This window comes from Lycorma delicatula, chromosome 3 (genome assembly GCF_047948215.1).
Source record: "Lycorma delicatula isolate Av1 chromosome 3, ASM4794821v1, whole genome shotgun sequence".
Lineage (NCBI taxonomy): Eukaryota > Metazoa > Arthropoda > Insecta > Hemiptera > Fulgoridae > Lycorma > Lycorma delicatula.
The window spans coordinates 114,933,027-114,951,307 of NC_134457.1; the positions used below are offsets into that span (position 1 = coordinate 114,933,027).

At 36.4% G+C, this 18,281-nt stretch overlaps 1 protein-coding gene across 1 annotated transcript in view; it reads left to right on the top strand.

Annotated features, from left to right (window-relative positions):
* LOC142321912 (alpha-amylase-related protein-like) overlaps positions 1-18,281 on the top strand; it is a 91,679-nt gene that overhangs the window by 22,181 nt on the left and 51,217 nt on the right. Inside the window, exon 6 of the mRNA XM_075360427.1 lies at positions 5,025-5,159. Coding sequence (XP_075216542.1) covers positions 5,025-5,159 — 135 coding nt within the window. The remainder of the gene's footprint in view (positions 1-5,024; positions 5,160-18,281) is intronic.

An 18,281-nucleotide genomic window follows, 5' to 3' on the forward strand; every position in this document is an offset into this window, starting at 1 on the left:
AATTCATCATTTTGAATGCTATTTATTACATAAATTAAACTGTTACTTTATTGTTTTAAACTTCATTTCTGGCCTTAATAATAAGTGCTTTGTATGTTAATAAATATATTCAGCGGTTTTAAATTTTTATATAAAAAAAAGTCTTATAGATTTATTTTTGGCAAATCACATCCTGTAAAAGGTAGCTGATGATGTAATGAAATAACATTATGCAGAAATATCTCCACTAAAGAAAACTATTAAACTATTAAAACTATTATTTTACTCTTCCGAGCTGCCCAGTATTTCTTCATCCGTTCAGATCTTGCTTTCTTTTCTTCATCTGTAAACACCCTCTTCGTTGTATCTTGTCGTTTGTCTGTCTTTTGTTTAAATCTAATGCTTTTGTCTTTTAGCTTTGTAATTTTTCCAGTTTTATTCTGTAGGTCAGTCAGGGAAATTCCCAATTCTTTCATATCTTCTCTAATTTCTTTGATCCATCCTACTTCTAGCTTTTGGAACCAGAGCTTTTCAATATTTCTTGACAGTCTTGTTTCCGGTGTCCTTATGAGATGACCAAAGAAGGAGATTTTTTTTTTCCGCATAGTATCAGTAACAGGCTCTATTTCTCGATACACCACCTCATTTGGCACAATCCACCATTGGCCTTCTTTTTGGTGTTTTTTATTGATACACGTTCTGACAATTCTCCTCTCTATTTTCAGAATTTTTTCAATTCGGTTTTTCTGAGTGATTTTGAAAAGGGTCTCGCTTCCGTAGGTGACTTCTGGCTGTACTACAGTTTTATAATGTTTAAGTTTTGTTTTAGCAGAAAAGCATTTTTTGTTATATGTTGACCAAGTTAATTTTTGGAATTTAATCCTTTTATTTGTCCTGTTTTGCCATGTCACTTTTTCATTTAAATTATAAGTTATTATTTCCCCTAGATATTTAAATTGTTTTACTATTTTAATTTTCTGATTGTTTACCGTAATGTGCTCTATTACCAGAGGATCTATGGCCATTAGTTCAGTTTTTTCGAAAAAGATATGAAGCCCTATCTTTTGTGCTAGGTTTTGAAGGCGCTAGGTTTTAAAATTTGAGGACGCAGTTAAAAAGGAGTGGTGAGAGGCCGTCTCCTTGCCTCAATCCAGTTTTTATGTAGAATGGTTGAGAGAGTTCACCTCTGAATTTCACTCTGGACTGGGTATTGGTTAAAGTTAATTTTATCATGTTTACGAGTTTAGGGTGAAGGCCCAGGTATCTCAGAATATTCAGCATGGATGGTCGGTGTATACAATCATAGGCCCTTTTAAAGTCGACGAAGGTGATTATTAGTTGTTTTTTCCGTCTTTTATATAAGTCCATCATAAGTTTTAGGGATATTATTTGCTCCGGGCAACCTCTCCATGGCCTAAATCCCCCTTGGTATTCCCCAAGTTCCAGTTCAAGTTGGTCTTTCCGAGAACTTCTTGAATTGTTGGCGGGTTGATATTTACCGGTGAAGTTTTAACTGGAGTTTCAGTGTCAATCTCAAAAAGCTCTGGGGAGTCGTCACAGTTGAGGAGTCTATTGAAGGTTTCTGCCAAAATTTCAGCATTTTCTTTATTGGTGTGGGCCATATTTCCTTTTTTTCCTCTCAGCATAAGGGTGGGTGGTTCATATCTTTGAAGAGCCTGACCAAAAATTTTATAATAGTCTCGGGAGTTAGTTTTCTTGGAACTTTGTTCTATTTGCTGAATCAAGTTTTTTTGGGCTTGTCGTTTGGTTCCTCTTATAATTTTCTGAGTTATTTTCCTTTGTTTGGAATTCATGGTTAGATTCTTCAGTTTTCTGGGTTTGGTGGTTGATCCAAGCCCGGTGTCGGTCATTGAATGCTTTGTCACATTCTTCATTCCACCATTGGTGTTTTTTTCTTGGGTTTATAGGGGCTAGTTCTTCAGCTATTTCTTTCAGTTGGGATGTCAGTTCTTTTAAATTATTAGTTAATTTGATTTTTTTTGTTGTTTCTTCAAAGATGGCATTGTTTATTAATTTATGTGGATCATAAGCTCTTTTGTTTTTAGGTTGGGATTTTTTCTTTTTATGCGGGGTGAATTTTATTTTAACTTTATTTAAGTAATGGTCCGATCCAGTATCTGTTCCTCTCAAAATTTTTACATTATAAATCTCCTTGTGATAATTCCGGTCCATGCAAACATGATCAAGTTGCCATTCCCCTTTTTTCCAATCTGGGTCTTTCCAAGTCTTCAATTTGTTTGGTTTTCTCATAAAATAGGTGGATTTTGAGATCATATTATGGTTTCTGCAAAATTCGACAAGTCTTTGGCCGTTCTTGTTAGTTTTCTTCTGGACAGGCCATTTTCCGATAATATCACGATATCTTCGTTCTTTACCAAGTTGGGCATTAAAGTCCCCTATTAAAATCTTGGTGTGAGTCTTATTTATGTTGTTTGCAGTTTGGTCAAGAAGTTCCCAGAATTTGTCCATCTCTTCTCTATCTTTTTTAAGATTGTTTTTGTCATTGGTGGGAGAATGGACATTTATTATGGTGTAGAATTTATTGGCTGATTTTAGGGTTAAGGTTGAAATCCTGGGGGAGTAAGACTTAAATTCTACGACTGAGTCAATTATTTTAAGATTGATTGCAAATCCTGTTCCGAACTGTGGGCAATTCTTCATCACACGTTTCCCGGGGATTCCTTTGTAAATTCTGTAACCCTGAGATTCAAACGGCTCTCGATCGGTGTTTCTCATTTCTTGAAGTCCTGCAATTAGGAGTTTTTGTTTGTCCATTATGTCCGTTAGAGTTTTTAGTTTGCCGGGTTGAGTTAGAGAATTAATGTTGTGAGTGGCAATGTAGTTTATTTGCTTGTGTTTTATCCTCAATTTTGAAGTTGTGTTGTTTTTGGGTGTTTCCAAACGCTCCGATTCATTGTTATCTTTTAAGCAGCTGCCCACCGGATCCGAGTGCAGCCTTCTCTGGTATTTACCAGACGGTGGATTTTTTCTTAAAAGACCTTCCATATTAGACTTTCAAAGGCAAGTCAGCCTTGGGTGGGAATAAATTCCCGAGTTACAACTCTGGATGTGATCCAGAGAGGTGATTCCGATTTAGTTCACCAGTAGAAATCAACACGTTTCTAACTGGTTATCCAGACGAACCAACGTGGAGGCGCAAACCGATTTTCTTAATTGAGATTTTAAGTATGGAGAAAGTTTAAATCGGTTCCGGAATCATTTCGTCCCAAAATGTTATTTATTATATATACATATTAATGTAATTGTATCCACTTTCATAATCTCTTAGTATTTCTGTTTATAGAAAAGAATGGGAATAAAATTTAAAAAGGTAAACTGCTTTACAAAATGTTTTGACATTTTTTTTATTGTGAATTACCTAAAATTATGAAAAGTTAATAACTGGCATTCTCAAACTAAAACTTGCCATCATAATGTCCCTCTTTTATTGAAAACTGTCTATCCGAATATCAATGTCACAATACTGATAATTATGAATAATGCCACTACAATGGTTATAAGTAATGGTCTTTTTCTATTTGTTTATTCCTCTTGAGTATCAGACTCATGTTAACTCTCCCAATTCTTGAAGATCCAGAAAACAGAGTTGGGGTATTTTTATTAATTTTTATATTTATTCCACTGATAAAATTTTAAGGATTCCTGGATGTTTTCCTAAAAGATCAAAATTCCAAATAACCAGAATTCCAAGTGCTCTTTCAAGATATTGTTACTGAAAATAAAAAAAAATATTATATTTAGAAAAGTTAGCACAATTGTAAGTGAAATTTCGGTGTATTCACATGGAAAAACCTATGCAGTTATAAACATTTATAAAAATCACTAAATTAAATAATATTTTGCACAAGAACTCAAAGATATTCAGGTGGACTGAGCTCATATTCTGGATATTTTTCAACAGTGTTTTGAATGTGCTTTTGAATTTGTCATTTCTTCTTTAACAACCATGTTGTTGAACTAGCTTAGGTAGACTTGTTAAAGCTTCATCTGCTTCATTCAAAAATGCTTACAATAAGTATATATTGCACTTGTCCCTGTTTGACCACAAGTAGATGCATCCATCAATAATTAATTTTGTTTTACCCACAACTGTTGCTTGAGCCATTATTATTTGAGATTCAGCCATTATAAGTACTGTAAATCTACTTGCAAACGCAAAAAAAAATGTAGTTACAAATGATAATAGAAATTTGGTGTAAATAAACAGTATATTCCAGTTTATTTGCAAAAATGTTTATTTGGGAAAAAGCACATTCAGGAAGAAGATCACTGGGAGAAATGTTTATTCAGGAAAGTGGTCATTCGAGAAATTGGTTTCGGAAAAACGTTCGGCAACAAATTTTAAGTACTGGATTCCCACTTAAGAGATTTTATTCTTAGGTGTTCAGCCTCCCTTAGTAAAATTGTTATTTTATATTCAGCATATATGTTACTGAGAAATTGTATCTGAAAACTTGGAGAGTACTAATACATCACCAGAAATTTGAAATACTTTATGATATTGAAAGTTTGAGCTGGATTTTCCATGAGGTATTCTTAAGTTCCTTAAGCCCATTTCTAAACAAAAAATAAAATACTGTGATATTCAATTTTTTTTTTTAAATTGATAATTTTTGAGTAACGATTACAAAGTTCAAAGAAGTTAGGATTCCTTGCACCCCAAACCTTCAATTAAATATTTCCTGTCTTGAAATTACTAAGATTCTGCTCATATATTATGATTTTGATACAAATGGTAAAAATACAATTAATACGTATAAAATTATTATACTTAGTAAAATAATTTAGAAAAAAATCAGTTTCTTAACCTAATTTTTACATGCATTTTATTATAATGAAAAAATAAAGTGATGGAGAGGTTTAACAACATAATACAAATGAACAATTACAAACATATTCATTTACTAATAGCAATAGACAATGCTGAACACCAGATTTGCTCACCTACTACTTGAATGTTGTGTAAAGTATTCTAAAATACAGTTTTCTGTTTCAATTTGCAGGTAATATGTGGGTTATAAAGGATGACCTATATGCTAAAAACACAAGAGTTACTGATTATTCATTCACTGTTTTACTGACAAATTTATTTCTATTATGGAGAAAAGGATATTCATTTGAAGGCTATGAAGGCTGGTGTGAGTATTTTTCCTTATGCTTTATTATTATTTATTGTTTAGAATCTGGAAGTTATTTATGTTGAGAAATTTAAACTTACAGTTGAAAGTTCAGAGTTAGTTGAGAGTGTTTGGTTGCATATAACTTTGAATAGAGAATATATATCTGGTAATTTTGTTCCAGATACAATTATTTATGTTATTTGTTATCAAATACAATTAACTCTTTAACTGGAAAATCTGAGTACGAGTGTAATGTAACTCGTTTTAAGAGAGCTATGACAAAATGGGCCAAACCTGGGTTAACTCAACTGCATATTTAATCAGTTTTTGGTAAACCCATTTTTACCATTTTCTGTCTACTTTACATTTAGGTTTGAAGTAAACAATCTGCTATGTGTCATGCAAATACAGAACACACATACATATGACAACCTTCAACCAGTTGATGCAATCCACTGGGTGGACAAAAATGACACATCACTTTCAAAAATAGCTACCACACAAGAATATTAATCATTACTTAGGACTGTTATTAATTTCAGATTATCACATTATTAGTTATTATTATGTAATTATAAATATATTAGATCTACAGCAATGCAAACAATGCACTATTATTGAAACATTTTTTGTAATCTGTTTCCTAATTTTATAATATTTATATTATAAAATTTAAAATATTCAAATTAAACTTGAGGCCTAAAGTAAACAAACGTTCCTTGTGTTATTGCAAGTATCTGAATTGCATTTCTGTACATATCATGCGCATGTTATACGTATAAAATTCATGTTATATGTATAAAAAAACAGCAATACTTCATAGCTATTTATAGTTTTATGATACAGTTAAATTATATTTCCAACATTATTTTAAAAACGATTACTTGGTCTTGGGAAACTTCATTGTTATTTTAACTGTGGCCTTAACTGCTCATAATAGAAGTAAAGTGAGATTTTTTTTGTTTAATTTGGTTCAACAAAGTTTCATATTGAAATTTATAACTTGTCTGCTTTATTACAGTGCTATAAATTATAGCACTGTAATGTATAGCGCAGTATAGGACTGCGCATCCGCTCTCTGCACTGACTCCAGGCCCTTACACACCGAGGCTTTCAGGGCTCCCATGCCCCGAACAACATGGGCACCTTAACTACATGCTTGCAATCGCCAGCTCTAAAGGTAGTATCAATCCATTTCCATATTCGTTAAGAATTTCGTATCTGCAGGTGGCCGCGAAGTCCAGTCCTGTAATACGGCCTATTGATGAAAATCGGCCGAAAAAAGCATATCTGAGAAACAACACTCGGAACCCCGTTAGTCAGCTATATGTAATGTACGTGAGTACAGCTGTTGCCGCCCTGGACGTGGAACGTAGATGTTGTGTCCCGGACGTGGGGATTATCTACCTCAGGGCATTATTATTATTATTAAAAAGTCGAGTTGTGGACTGCACGGTGTGTAGACGTGTCTTTCTAGAGCTCCGCGTTTTTTTGTTGTTTTCGATTGGTTTTTTGGTTTTTACATTGATTTGGTGGACTGGATCTTTAAGTGGATTGGACAAGGAATACGGACTATCATTTTTGAGTTATTTGGTTACGGACTTATCAAAAAACTATAAAAAGTTTTTTGTTCTCATTAGTGAGATCAATATTTTTGTGCTTTTTACTCGCTAAATCCCAGATATTATAGTGTGTTAAAGTGTTGGTGACGTTTATCAATAACGAAAAGACTACCAGTGTGTATAAAAAGTGAGTAAACTTATTGTACAATAACTTTTTAACAGTTTTTTGAGGTTATAATAGAGCTTATAATAACAAATTATTCTAAGTTATTCGACAGGCTAATACCAGTCTGAAATTAACTGTAAAGAAGGACTTACGAAGTTTTTTCGTATATTAGTAGTTATGCGAGTGAAATTTTTCTAAGTCCTTAGACTAGTTTTTATTAGGGAATTCTTTGTTCCTTAATAATTTCTGAACCACTCGTCCTACATTCCTCATCCCAAGTTATAAATCCTTCCCAAAAAGTTTCCTACCTCCCTGACCCCCCCTCCCACCAAATTTTGGACCCTATTTTTAGGTTGATACATTTTACCAACCCCCCCGATCCCCCCCTCCAAATTTCTTTTGGGGCTCCCATCCCCGAGTGGGTACTCGTTGAACTCGGGATCGTCCGCGTAGTCCAATAGCGCTAATATGAGATCACTCCCCTAATAAGAGGATCACTCCCCTTAGAGGGATCATCGCAGGGAGCTTCTAGCTCACAAAAGGTTACCATTACTAAGAAAACGGAGGGTAAATGTAAAAAGAGGCCCCGACAGGGGTCCTCAGAAGAAGAAGAAGAAGAAGAAGACGGACCGCCGGAGAGCCTTAGCAATCTGGTTTACCAATTGGGATTAACTATGGTGGTGTTGAGACAGCATATGGGACCGGGTCTCTCAAAATACATAAGTACACATGAGCAGGAGCTCAAAGGCATATATGATGGGCTTAATGCCTTGACGCAAGTCTCGTTCCCTTTATCAGTTGTTACGCAGGCTACTCAGACGGACCCTATAGTTGTGGAAGATGAGATGGAGCAAATTCTTACTAAGGAGCTGACAGATGAGCAAATAATAGATCTACTGCCCAAAAGGTGGCCAAATAGTTTGCGGAACAAAATTAGTTTGATTAATGAGTTGCCTTCTGAGGTGATGGACTCTTGTACTGTTAGTGATTTAAGTAAATCAAGTCAAGGGGATGAAAAAAAAGGTATTAGTACCAAATACAAAGTAGGCGACATTCGTAAAGATGTACAATCAATTCTTGGAGACTGTGACGACATTAAGAAAAGTAAATAAAAAATCTACTATGATGGTAATGCTGCTGAGAAGAGCACAATGGGAGCTATATTGAGGGCTTTAAGGAAGATTATTCCTCAGGCTGGTAATTTAGTTTTTATCATCCCCAATAATAATATTGGAAACTATATGAAGAAATTAATATCTTATTTGCGGAGAGACGAGGAAGTAGCGGTTAAAGTGCTTACGATCCCAGTTGAAGGTAAAGCTATACAAGGCAAGCCTGGACAAACCCATATTAAAAAGTCGACACCACCGGCAGTTGACAGTCGTACTGTGGTTATCAAAGCAGCTGGAAAATCCTATTCTGATTTACTTAAAACGATGAAGTCTGCAGTAAGTAGAAAAGATGCAAAAGAGGTCATCTCCTTACGTAAGGGCAGGAATAAAGAACTCCACGTGAGAATTCAGGGAGCGCAGATAGCTGCAGAGTTTACAAGTAACCTACGAGATAAGGCGGCAGATCTGCATGTTGACCTGCGTACAAGAGCGGGAAGGCGCACAATAGTTCACATCAGGGATGTAGAATATGACACCACTGAGACAGAAATTTTTGCTGCAATTACTGCAAGAGTAGGTACTGATGAGGACATCAAGATATCGTCAATTAGAAAAGGGTACACCGAGACCCAAAATGTTACAGTTATCACCTCGTATAGGGCTGCCTGTAAGCTGGTGGAACAAAGGTTGAGGATTGGCTGGGTAAATTGTCGGGCATATACTAGGGAATCAGAGGAAAAGTGCTTCAGATGCTGGAATACTGGACATCGTAAACATGAGTGCAAGGGCCCTGACAGAATCGATCACTGGTTCAATTGTGGAGGCAGAGACCACAAGATTGCTGAATGCCGGGAGCATAGTAGCTGCCTGGATTGTGGGAGCCAAGAACACCGCACCGGAGGCTGGGGGTGCTCAAAACACTTAAATGCTTAGGGTGATAATGGTTAACGCAAACAGAAGCACCATGTCTCATGATTTGGTTAGTGAACTGGTCATAGAGCAAAGGGCTGATTTACTTATAATCACGGAGCCGAACAAGTACCTTGTTGCTAGATCAGGCTGGATGGTGGATACAAATGGTGACGTGGCAATTATGGATGTAAGTGGCAGGATAGCATGGAGATTGATGTCCAGATCTGGAGGCATGTTGGCGGTGGAGTCGGATTCAACACTAGTGATTGGTGCCTATGTGTCTCCAAACTGTGACATACATGAATTTACTAGAAGACTAGACATAATACAAGGAGTAGTAAATAACGCTAGGAAGAAAGTCATTATTCTAGGTGATTTCAATAGTAAAGCGATTGCAGCAGGGAGCGCATACAGCAATCGCAGAGGTGAGATCCTTACGGATATGATGGGGGCAGTTAGCTGTCATTGTGTAAATGATGGTACCCCTACATATGAGGCGAGAGGACACTCGTCAGTCTCGGACTTAACAATCATAGACGATAGTTGGAGTAGGGAACACTGGGACTGGCGAGTGTTACCACATGATGTGGCGAGTGACCATCATGCCACTATGATTACCATAAAAGGCTCAGACTATGTGACTAGAGAGAAAATGCCCTATAGTAGTTTTACAACAGAACAGATCGAGATCATAATCGATAGAACGGCCGAAAGGATTATCAACATAGAGAATCTGACACCAGTTGCCCTGACTAACGTTATAAGACAAGAAATGGGCAGAGTAGCTCACAGAAGAGCTAATAGACACTCAGTGTGTTGGTGGAATATGGAGATTGAAACACTGAGAGGGCTCCTACAATCGCGCAGAAGAAGGAAGCAGAGACTCAGAATGCGAGGCGGACAGGAGTACGAGGAGGCATCTCTGGCTTATAAAGAGACCAGACGGGCCTTAAACAAAGCTATTCGTATGTCTAAGAAAAAACAATGGCACAGACTCTACGAGGAGTTAGACGGAGACCCCTGAGGACAGGCATACAAAATAATCACTAAGCGATTTGGAAGGCGTCTGCCCGTATTAAATAATGAGCAGGTAGAACAACAAATTAATGAGCTACTTCCCGGTAGAGTAGAAACTGCAGGAAATGTTATAGATTGCGAACTCAGACGCTTCACGTTCTCTGAACTGCACTTGGCTGTAGCACAACTGGGTAATAGGAAGAGCCCGGGTCCAGACGGAATTCCAGCGGCACTCCTTAAAGGGCTGATAAAGAGAATTCCTTATGAAATGCTTGATGTTGCCAGCCAAGGATTAAAAAACAAGACATTTCCAGGAATCTGGAAGGAATCTAGGGTGGTGTTCCTCCCAAAAGGCACAAATGACAATAGAGAACCTTTATACAGACCATTGAGTCTTTTAAATACCATGGCGAGGGTAGTGGAGAAGATGCTCGCTGGCCGAATCTTTAAGGAACTTGAGAAAGGAATAGGAATTAGTGTAAATCAGTTTAGATTCATGAAGGGTCGTTCGACGATACAGGCGGCGAAAAAGGTGATCGACTGGGCTAAGGATACTAGGAGCGGCACATGGAGAACGAGGCGTATTTCCTCTATTCATAGCTTTAGATGTAAAAAATGCATTCGGTTCTATCAAGTGGGAATCAATAAATAAGGGCATTAGTGGAAAAGGGTATCAGTCCTTATTTAAGAAGGCAGATAGGGGAATACCTCTCAAATAGAGAATGCTTGGTGGACACGCAGAGTGAGTGCCTAAGTTTCAATATTTATGGCGGTGTCCCACAGGGTTCTGTACTGGGACCCTTACTCTGGATACTGGCCTTCGATGGGATATTAAGACTAGACTATCAGGATGGGGTACAAGTAATTGCCTATGCCGATGACCTGGCGATACTCATCAAGGGTATAACAACTGTAGATGTACAAGAGAGTGCTAACAACACGTTACAGACGATAGATAATTGGTTGAAAGAAAGGGGACTCCAGCTGGCAATAGAGAAATGTAAATATATTATGTTCACAGGGAAGAGAATTTTAGACCGTCCGGCCATCCAAATTGGAAACCAACAAATAACAGAGGTCGAAAAGATTAAATACCTGGGTGTGACTTATGAGAGGAATTGCCGGCTCACCCAGCATATAATAGACATATGTGCCAAAGGTGAACAGATGACTAAGAATTTGAATATAATAATGTCTTCGCAGAGAGCTCCAAGACCCTCTAAGCGAAGGGCAATAGCGTCCACAGTGACATCCATGATGTTATATGCAGTACCAGTGTGGTGGCACTCAGTCAGGGTTAAAAGAAATTTGAACAGACTAGTTAGTACTCATAGGAGGCTGTTGCTGGGGGTTGTTTCAGCTTACAGGACGGTCTCCTATGAGGCATTGTGCGTGTTGTCTGGGGTGCCACCAATAGACTTAATGGCTCTAAATAGAGTCGAGAGGGCGCAAGGCCACAAAGCAAATGAAGCAAAAGATAGACTTAGACATAGATGGCAGGAGGAAGGACCAGCCAGACGCACGAAGGAGCTGATTCCAGATCTGGCACTATGGTTAGACAGGAAACATGGTGAGTTAAATTATCATATCACGCAGTTTTTTACAGGTCATGGCAATTTCAATGAGTACCTCCATCGTGTTGGAAGAAGGCCAGGTCCAGAATGTATGTACTGTGAGAGAATTGACAATGCAGAACACACATTTTTCAGCTGCGAGAGGTGGGCAATTAAAAGGAGGAACTGTGGCATAATAGGTATGAGCCCAGCAGAGGTCCTAGAGCACATGTTGAGGAGCGAAATAAACTGGAAAAAGGTTACGGAATTTATAGTAGCAGAATTAACAGAGAAGGATATAGATGAAAAGCGACTAGGTTACTAGTGTAAAATAGGGTAGGGTGGACAGCCTCAGTGGTGAGAGACGGCACGCTGAGGTGTGTCGTTCTCAATGATCCACTGAGGACTCCAAGGGTTTAGATAGGTTCTGATGAAGAAGAAGAGTAAGAAAAGACCCGGTGCCACGTTATGGCTATTCGAGGTATGTCGTGGTTACCAAATGGGCAAACAGAAAATCACTCAAAAAAGCTGACACCGGCGAGCCGACCTACCATGCCGGACGTTCAGCCGGTAGGCGGGGAGGCTCGTTAGAATTTACCAGACACTCCCCTGGGTGGCGCAATACCAACCAGTCGGACCGGCCCAGGGGAGTAGAGTGGAAAAAAAAGGGCATTATTATTATTATTATTATTATTATATACATATAGATGTGATATATTTTGATTTTACCAAGGCTTTTGACAAGATGCCCCATCATTTGTTTTTATCAAAGACCAAGGGCTTCGGCTTCAGCGATCGTTTTAATGATTGGCTGTCCTCTTATCTTCATGACAGGCGTTTTCAGTGCGTTTTGGTGGGCAGATGTCTGAGGAATCCTTTTTGGCTAAGTCTGGAGTGCCCCAAGGCTCTGTTTTGGGTCCCCTTCTTTTTATTATTTTTATAAATGATATCGGTGATCTTTTGACGTGCAATTTACAGATGTTTGCGGATGACGTCAAAATATATTGTCCGATCAGGAATAGTATGGATCACCTGTTGCTACAATTGAATATTGACAAGGTTGTTGAGTGGGCTGATTGCAATTGTATGCCCTTAAATTTTCGAAAGACCAAACATTTGACTTTGTCTCGTAAGACATCGAGCTCTGTTTTCAGCTATAGGATTGGTACGCACGCTATTGTCGCTGAGACATTGGTTGAGGACCTCGGGATTTTATTTGACACGAAGTTGTATTTTCACGAATATGTTGCTCGGATTGTCAATAAAGCACGCCGGGACCTTGGTCTTGTCCTTTGGATTTGTGGACGGTTTAACAATATTTCCACTTGTAACCTGCTGTACAAGTCTTTGGTGAGGAGTCGCTTGGAGTACTCGACCGTGGTGTGGAATAGTACACGAGTTTTTGCCTCTGATCTGGTTGAGGGTGTTCAGAATAGGTTCTTGAACTGGGTGCGTTTTTAAGTTTAGAGATTGTTTTGTTGGCGCTAGTAGAGAAGATATGTTGAGGCGGTTAGACCTTTCCAGGTTAACTGATAGAAGAACGTACTTTGACTTGGTTTTCTTTTATAAAGCTCTGCACAATAAACTTCCGACGCGTTACCATGTTGTCTTGCGAAACCAGGCCAGGTCAGTGAGGTCTTTTAGGCAATTTGTGACACCGGTTGGTTCCACCGTTCTCCGATTGAGCGGTGTACCAGTGTTGCAGTGGAGTTCCAGGATAAGCTAAGCTTTTGGGAAGATGAGACGGCCTTCATTAAAAATTTGAGAGGGTTACGTGGCGATGGATTATTGTCCTTGGTGTAATGCTCACTTTCATGATTTTGAAATTATTGTTGTTTTTTTAAGGATTATTGCTTATAACTTGTTTTATTTGGAATGTATTAGAAATATTGTGTTTTTGTTTTTGTATGTTTTCATGTGTTTTTATTATCACTCCATAGCTACCGTTTTTAAAGTTCTAATTATTGTTTTTTTGTATTTGACTGTATAATTGTTATTATTATTATTGTGTTTTGAATATTGTATTTTTAATTTATATGTGGGTTGTTGACTTGTGGCTGTTCTTTTGTGATTTTATGTGATATTGTGCAACATACAAAGGTTTTATGTGACTGTTCTGTTGCACAAACAAAGCAAATAAACAAATAATAAACAAATTATTATTATTACGTTAGAATTAAATCAGGCGCGCAGTAGCTGTCGCGCAATTTTGTGTACACCCGGTTCATACTACTTCGCTCGGCATCTATTTCGTTTACTTCAGGTCTCAACGAAAGTAGACACATTACTTACGCATTGTGGCATTTTGAAAAACCAGCCTAGAAGTGTTGCCAATTTTGTTTTATAACTATTACACCAATACTGCTCGAACAACGTTACTTTTTACATCGATGAAATAAATTCTTAAATTCTAAAATCAGTTCACTTATCGTTCAATTTGCGTAAAGACGTCGTCTAATTATTTTTTTTCATCTGTCTGTGATACTAGTAATTCGGTAAGCGAATGCAGATATGGTATCTAGTCATCTTGAGTATATATGCAGTATAGATGATCTAGTCATCTTCAAAACATCGAAAGAGAAATAGGAATGTATTCCTCCTAGAGCTGGGGTATTTTGGGATGTATTTTAACTTTCAATTTAGAGAAATTATAAAAGGGATTAAACTTATAATCGTTAAAGCTTTGTGTATTTTTAAGTTAACATTTAAAAGACCTATGTTAAACTCTAATAAAAATATATTAAATTTTATGTTTTTATCCATAGTGATGACTATTATCTTAGGAATGACTTGTGACAGATCGCTTAGAACCTTTAAAGTTAATGCACTTAACATAATTAATCTGTAAATTTCTTTCCTTTTTATTAAAGCATATTAATAAAAGATAGCCACCTACTTACTGTTGATACTTCACTTTTCAAACATTTCAACCAGTACCTTGATGAAAGACCGGTAAAATTAAATTATATATATATAAAGTTATGTTAATGCACAACATGAAGTGTTTTTAAAAATAAATTTTATTTTTAATAACACTAAATATTTTACAATTACTTTGATGTACATTCAAATATTAATTATGAAATATAATTATTACATATATTTTGTAATAAGAAAATGTTAATACCTACATGTTTAACAAAACAGGATGATGTATAACGAATAAGTACTGCATTTGAACTGACTAAATAATTGCTACAAAGAAACAAAGACTGCATTGCATTCCAGCACGTAGTGGTTTCCTAGAATTTATTGATATCATATACTCGTGGCAAATGGAATGCAATGTACCATCAACTCTTCCTTCCCCAAATAAAAAATCCGGGGTGTTGATTAACAACTTCAGGTGTATCTCTTTCAACTTTCAGGTGTATCTCGGAATAAAGGAAAATTGAGAAGCGCGCATAGACTTGCACTGTTGAGGGTGGCCGCTAGTTACAGAACGGTGTCCTATGACGCGCTTTGCGTAATAACAGAGGTTCTACCAATAGATCTGTAGATTAAAAGCAGGATGCTTAGATATGAGGGACTACCACAAGACGAGATAGCGGCTCAATTGGAGCAAGAATGGCAGTTGGAATGGTCACGCTCAAGAGTCGGGGATTGGACTAGAAGACTAATCCCTGATATAGGTAGGTGGTATGGAAGTAGACGCGGAAACGTTGACTTCTATATGACACAGTTATTATCGGGGCATGAATCTTTCGGGCAGTACCTAGCCAGAATTGGAAAAAGGGACACACCACAATGTGTTTATTGTGAGGAAACAGATAATGCGGAGCACACTATATTTGTATGTCCTAGATGGGCTGAAAACAGGAGAGTAATTATAGCAAATCGATTAACACCGGATAATCTAATTAATTGGATGGTACAAAATCAAGAGAACTGGGACTGGTTCAGAAAGTTTGCTGGAGAGATCCTGAGAACTAAGGAAGAAGAGGGCGGTAGACTGTGATTAAGTTAAGTATGGAAGGGTGGACAGTCTCTCCGTGGAAGGCCCGGATGCCCTGGTATGCGGAATCCTGCGAAGGGGGAGAACTCCAGGGGAGATGGGAATAAAAGAAAAGACCGAGTCCCGGCCGGCGGTGTGTCTCCCTGCGGGCGTCTAGGCGCTTTGTGGGGTGGGTACCGTCGGTTAGAGGCATAGGTGTAAAGACCGAGACCCGGTTCCCTGCGGAGGGGCTGGGGGACGGCATCGCCGGACCTTGGCCCTAACGCGGGGAATTAGAGGCAGGCAAAAAATAAAACAAAAGATCCAAGACCGGGGCGGCCAACCTGCCGTGCCGGATGTAAAGCCGGTGGGTGGGGGACGCCCCCTTTGAGTAGAAGGACACTCTCCCCGACTGAGTATACTTAAATGGATATCCGGTCGGGGAGAGTAGGGGGGAAAAAAAAGGTGTATCTCTTTTAAATATAACATAACGATATTAATAATCAATAAAATTATACAATATCATAGTCCAAATTGACATTCTATCTGTTACAAAATTATTTCTTTTAATTATTGGGATATTATTCAAATTTACTTTTTCTAATTCTAATGTCTTTAAACCTATGGATAAATCTGAGTGCTTCACTCTTTCAAAATTAATTTCATTTACACTTAAAGATTTTGGATGCCCGTAACTTATATTTACATATTGCAATGGGCTATCCCTATACTATACAATATTATTTTACTGTTATTCAGATAAATTAAATATATTTCATTTACGTTTTTAACTATTGTTTCTTTGTAATTTCTTTTATTATTATTTTCTGTTTATTTGGCATTACGGTCAAAAAATATTGTAATTCTAGTATCCGTCTAATTCAATTTTCATTAATCTCTTACGATACATATTTTTCCCCTCACCTATGGGCCGGATCTTTGGAATTAAGTATAACACAGCTCAGGGGAATGTTCATACACTCAAACAGGCCTCCCTGCATCCGGCATGACAGGTCGGCCCGCCGGTTCCTTCGTGCCTACCTCTTAACTCCCAGAGTAGGGTAACCAGGCCCGACTATGTCGTTCCTGGGCCCCATCCTAGAAGCGGGACTCGGTCTTAACTCCATTGCCTCTAACGGGACAACCCGGAAGGGGCAGCCCCGCCGGGACGGTCTTTTTCAGCGCTGGGTTGTTGGAGTAAATATGTAATAATACATATTTATAATTATTAATATTACTATTTTTAACTGCATTCTTTTCACGATCTCTTTCCTGATGTGTTACCGATTCAAATGAACAAAAATATTTATTGTACTTATTATTATTATTACTACATTCGCTATTTAATTCGATAAATTCTAACCTTTGTGATTCTAGAGAATATTTCACTTTCGATTTGATCGTTATATATTCTGAATCTTTAACAATAGGTGTAGATACTAATTTGTACAAATTATTCATTGATTCTACAATAGGTAATCTAAGAAAATATATTATATTTATTATTACTAATTTTACGCTCGACTTTTATTTAATATATTTTCAAACTCTCTAATATTTTCTATTATTGGTGCAAATAGTAATCTATTAACATAATACCTAGATATTTTTAATATTTCATTAAAAATATAAATATGAATATAATATTCTCGTCGACATAATACTAGAATGTAATACATTTACTCGTAGTTTACAAAAAATCAAAGTATTTTCAATATCTTGAACTAAACTTAACACAGAGTTATATAATATAATAATCTGATTGAAGAAATGTTTTAGTTTTTATAATTCTACAAAGTCATTCAAATTTCTACTCGTAATTAAAATCTTATTTTAATTGTTAATATTAACCGTTCTATTAAATTCACTTATAATATCTATATTAACTGAAAATTTATTATTTATTTGTTCAACTATAACATTTTATTTATTCTTTATTTTATTCAATATTTCCTCATCATTAACATCCGTATTTCCTGTAATCATCTTTATAACTGTACATAAACCATTTACTATACCAGGTTTACTTCTTACATTAATATTTAAAAATATTATTTTTAGTTTTAATTCAATTACTAACTTTGTACGATTAAACAATTTAACATGTACAATTAAACAATTAATCACATCTCTACATTTACTACTATTTTTTGTTTTTTTTTTAAACAGAAAATAGTAGTAGATTTGTATCATTTCTACTACTTATGTTATACAGTTCTTTATTATTAATATTATCTAATGCATTTATAGTATAAGTTCTATTCAAGTTTTTTATATTACTAAACAATTTATTTAAATTATAATAATGCATAAAAGTGTGATACGTATTCTCTAACTTAGCTACACCTAAATTAATTGGTACAATTCCAGAGTTAATTGCAATATTTTTAATTTCCCAACTGCTGCTAGATCCGGAGATCTAGGATCAATTTCATTTAGTGGCAAGAGGGTCCTGGAAAAAAATTAATTAGGGTTATATTTGTTATTTTTCATTGTTTATTATCGGAGTACGTATTGGAATACCACTTGCGAGTTCCCTCTATCTAAAATAATTATTTTAGGTACTTCTTTTGTTTTACTTCCTTTATTTCATTTATTTTACTAGGCTTTTAATATTAGACAAATGTATTTTATTCTTCGTATTGTAATGTCTTGTACTTATGCCGTTTTCCTATTTTTATTTATCGAAGTAATTCTCTCATTACTATATCTATTCTTTGTTTTGTTTGATTTCTGGACCGTTTTAACCTATACGTCTTGTGAATTTAATTATATGTAACTTTATTTTGAAATATATTTTCATCGTGTACGTACTGTAATACCTCTTCAGAAATTCCATAAGTTAAATAGTTGTTTTAGGTATTCCTTTATGTTTAAATTATTT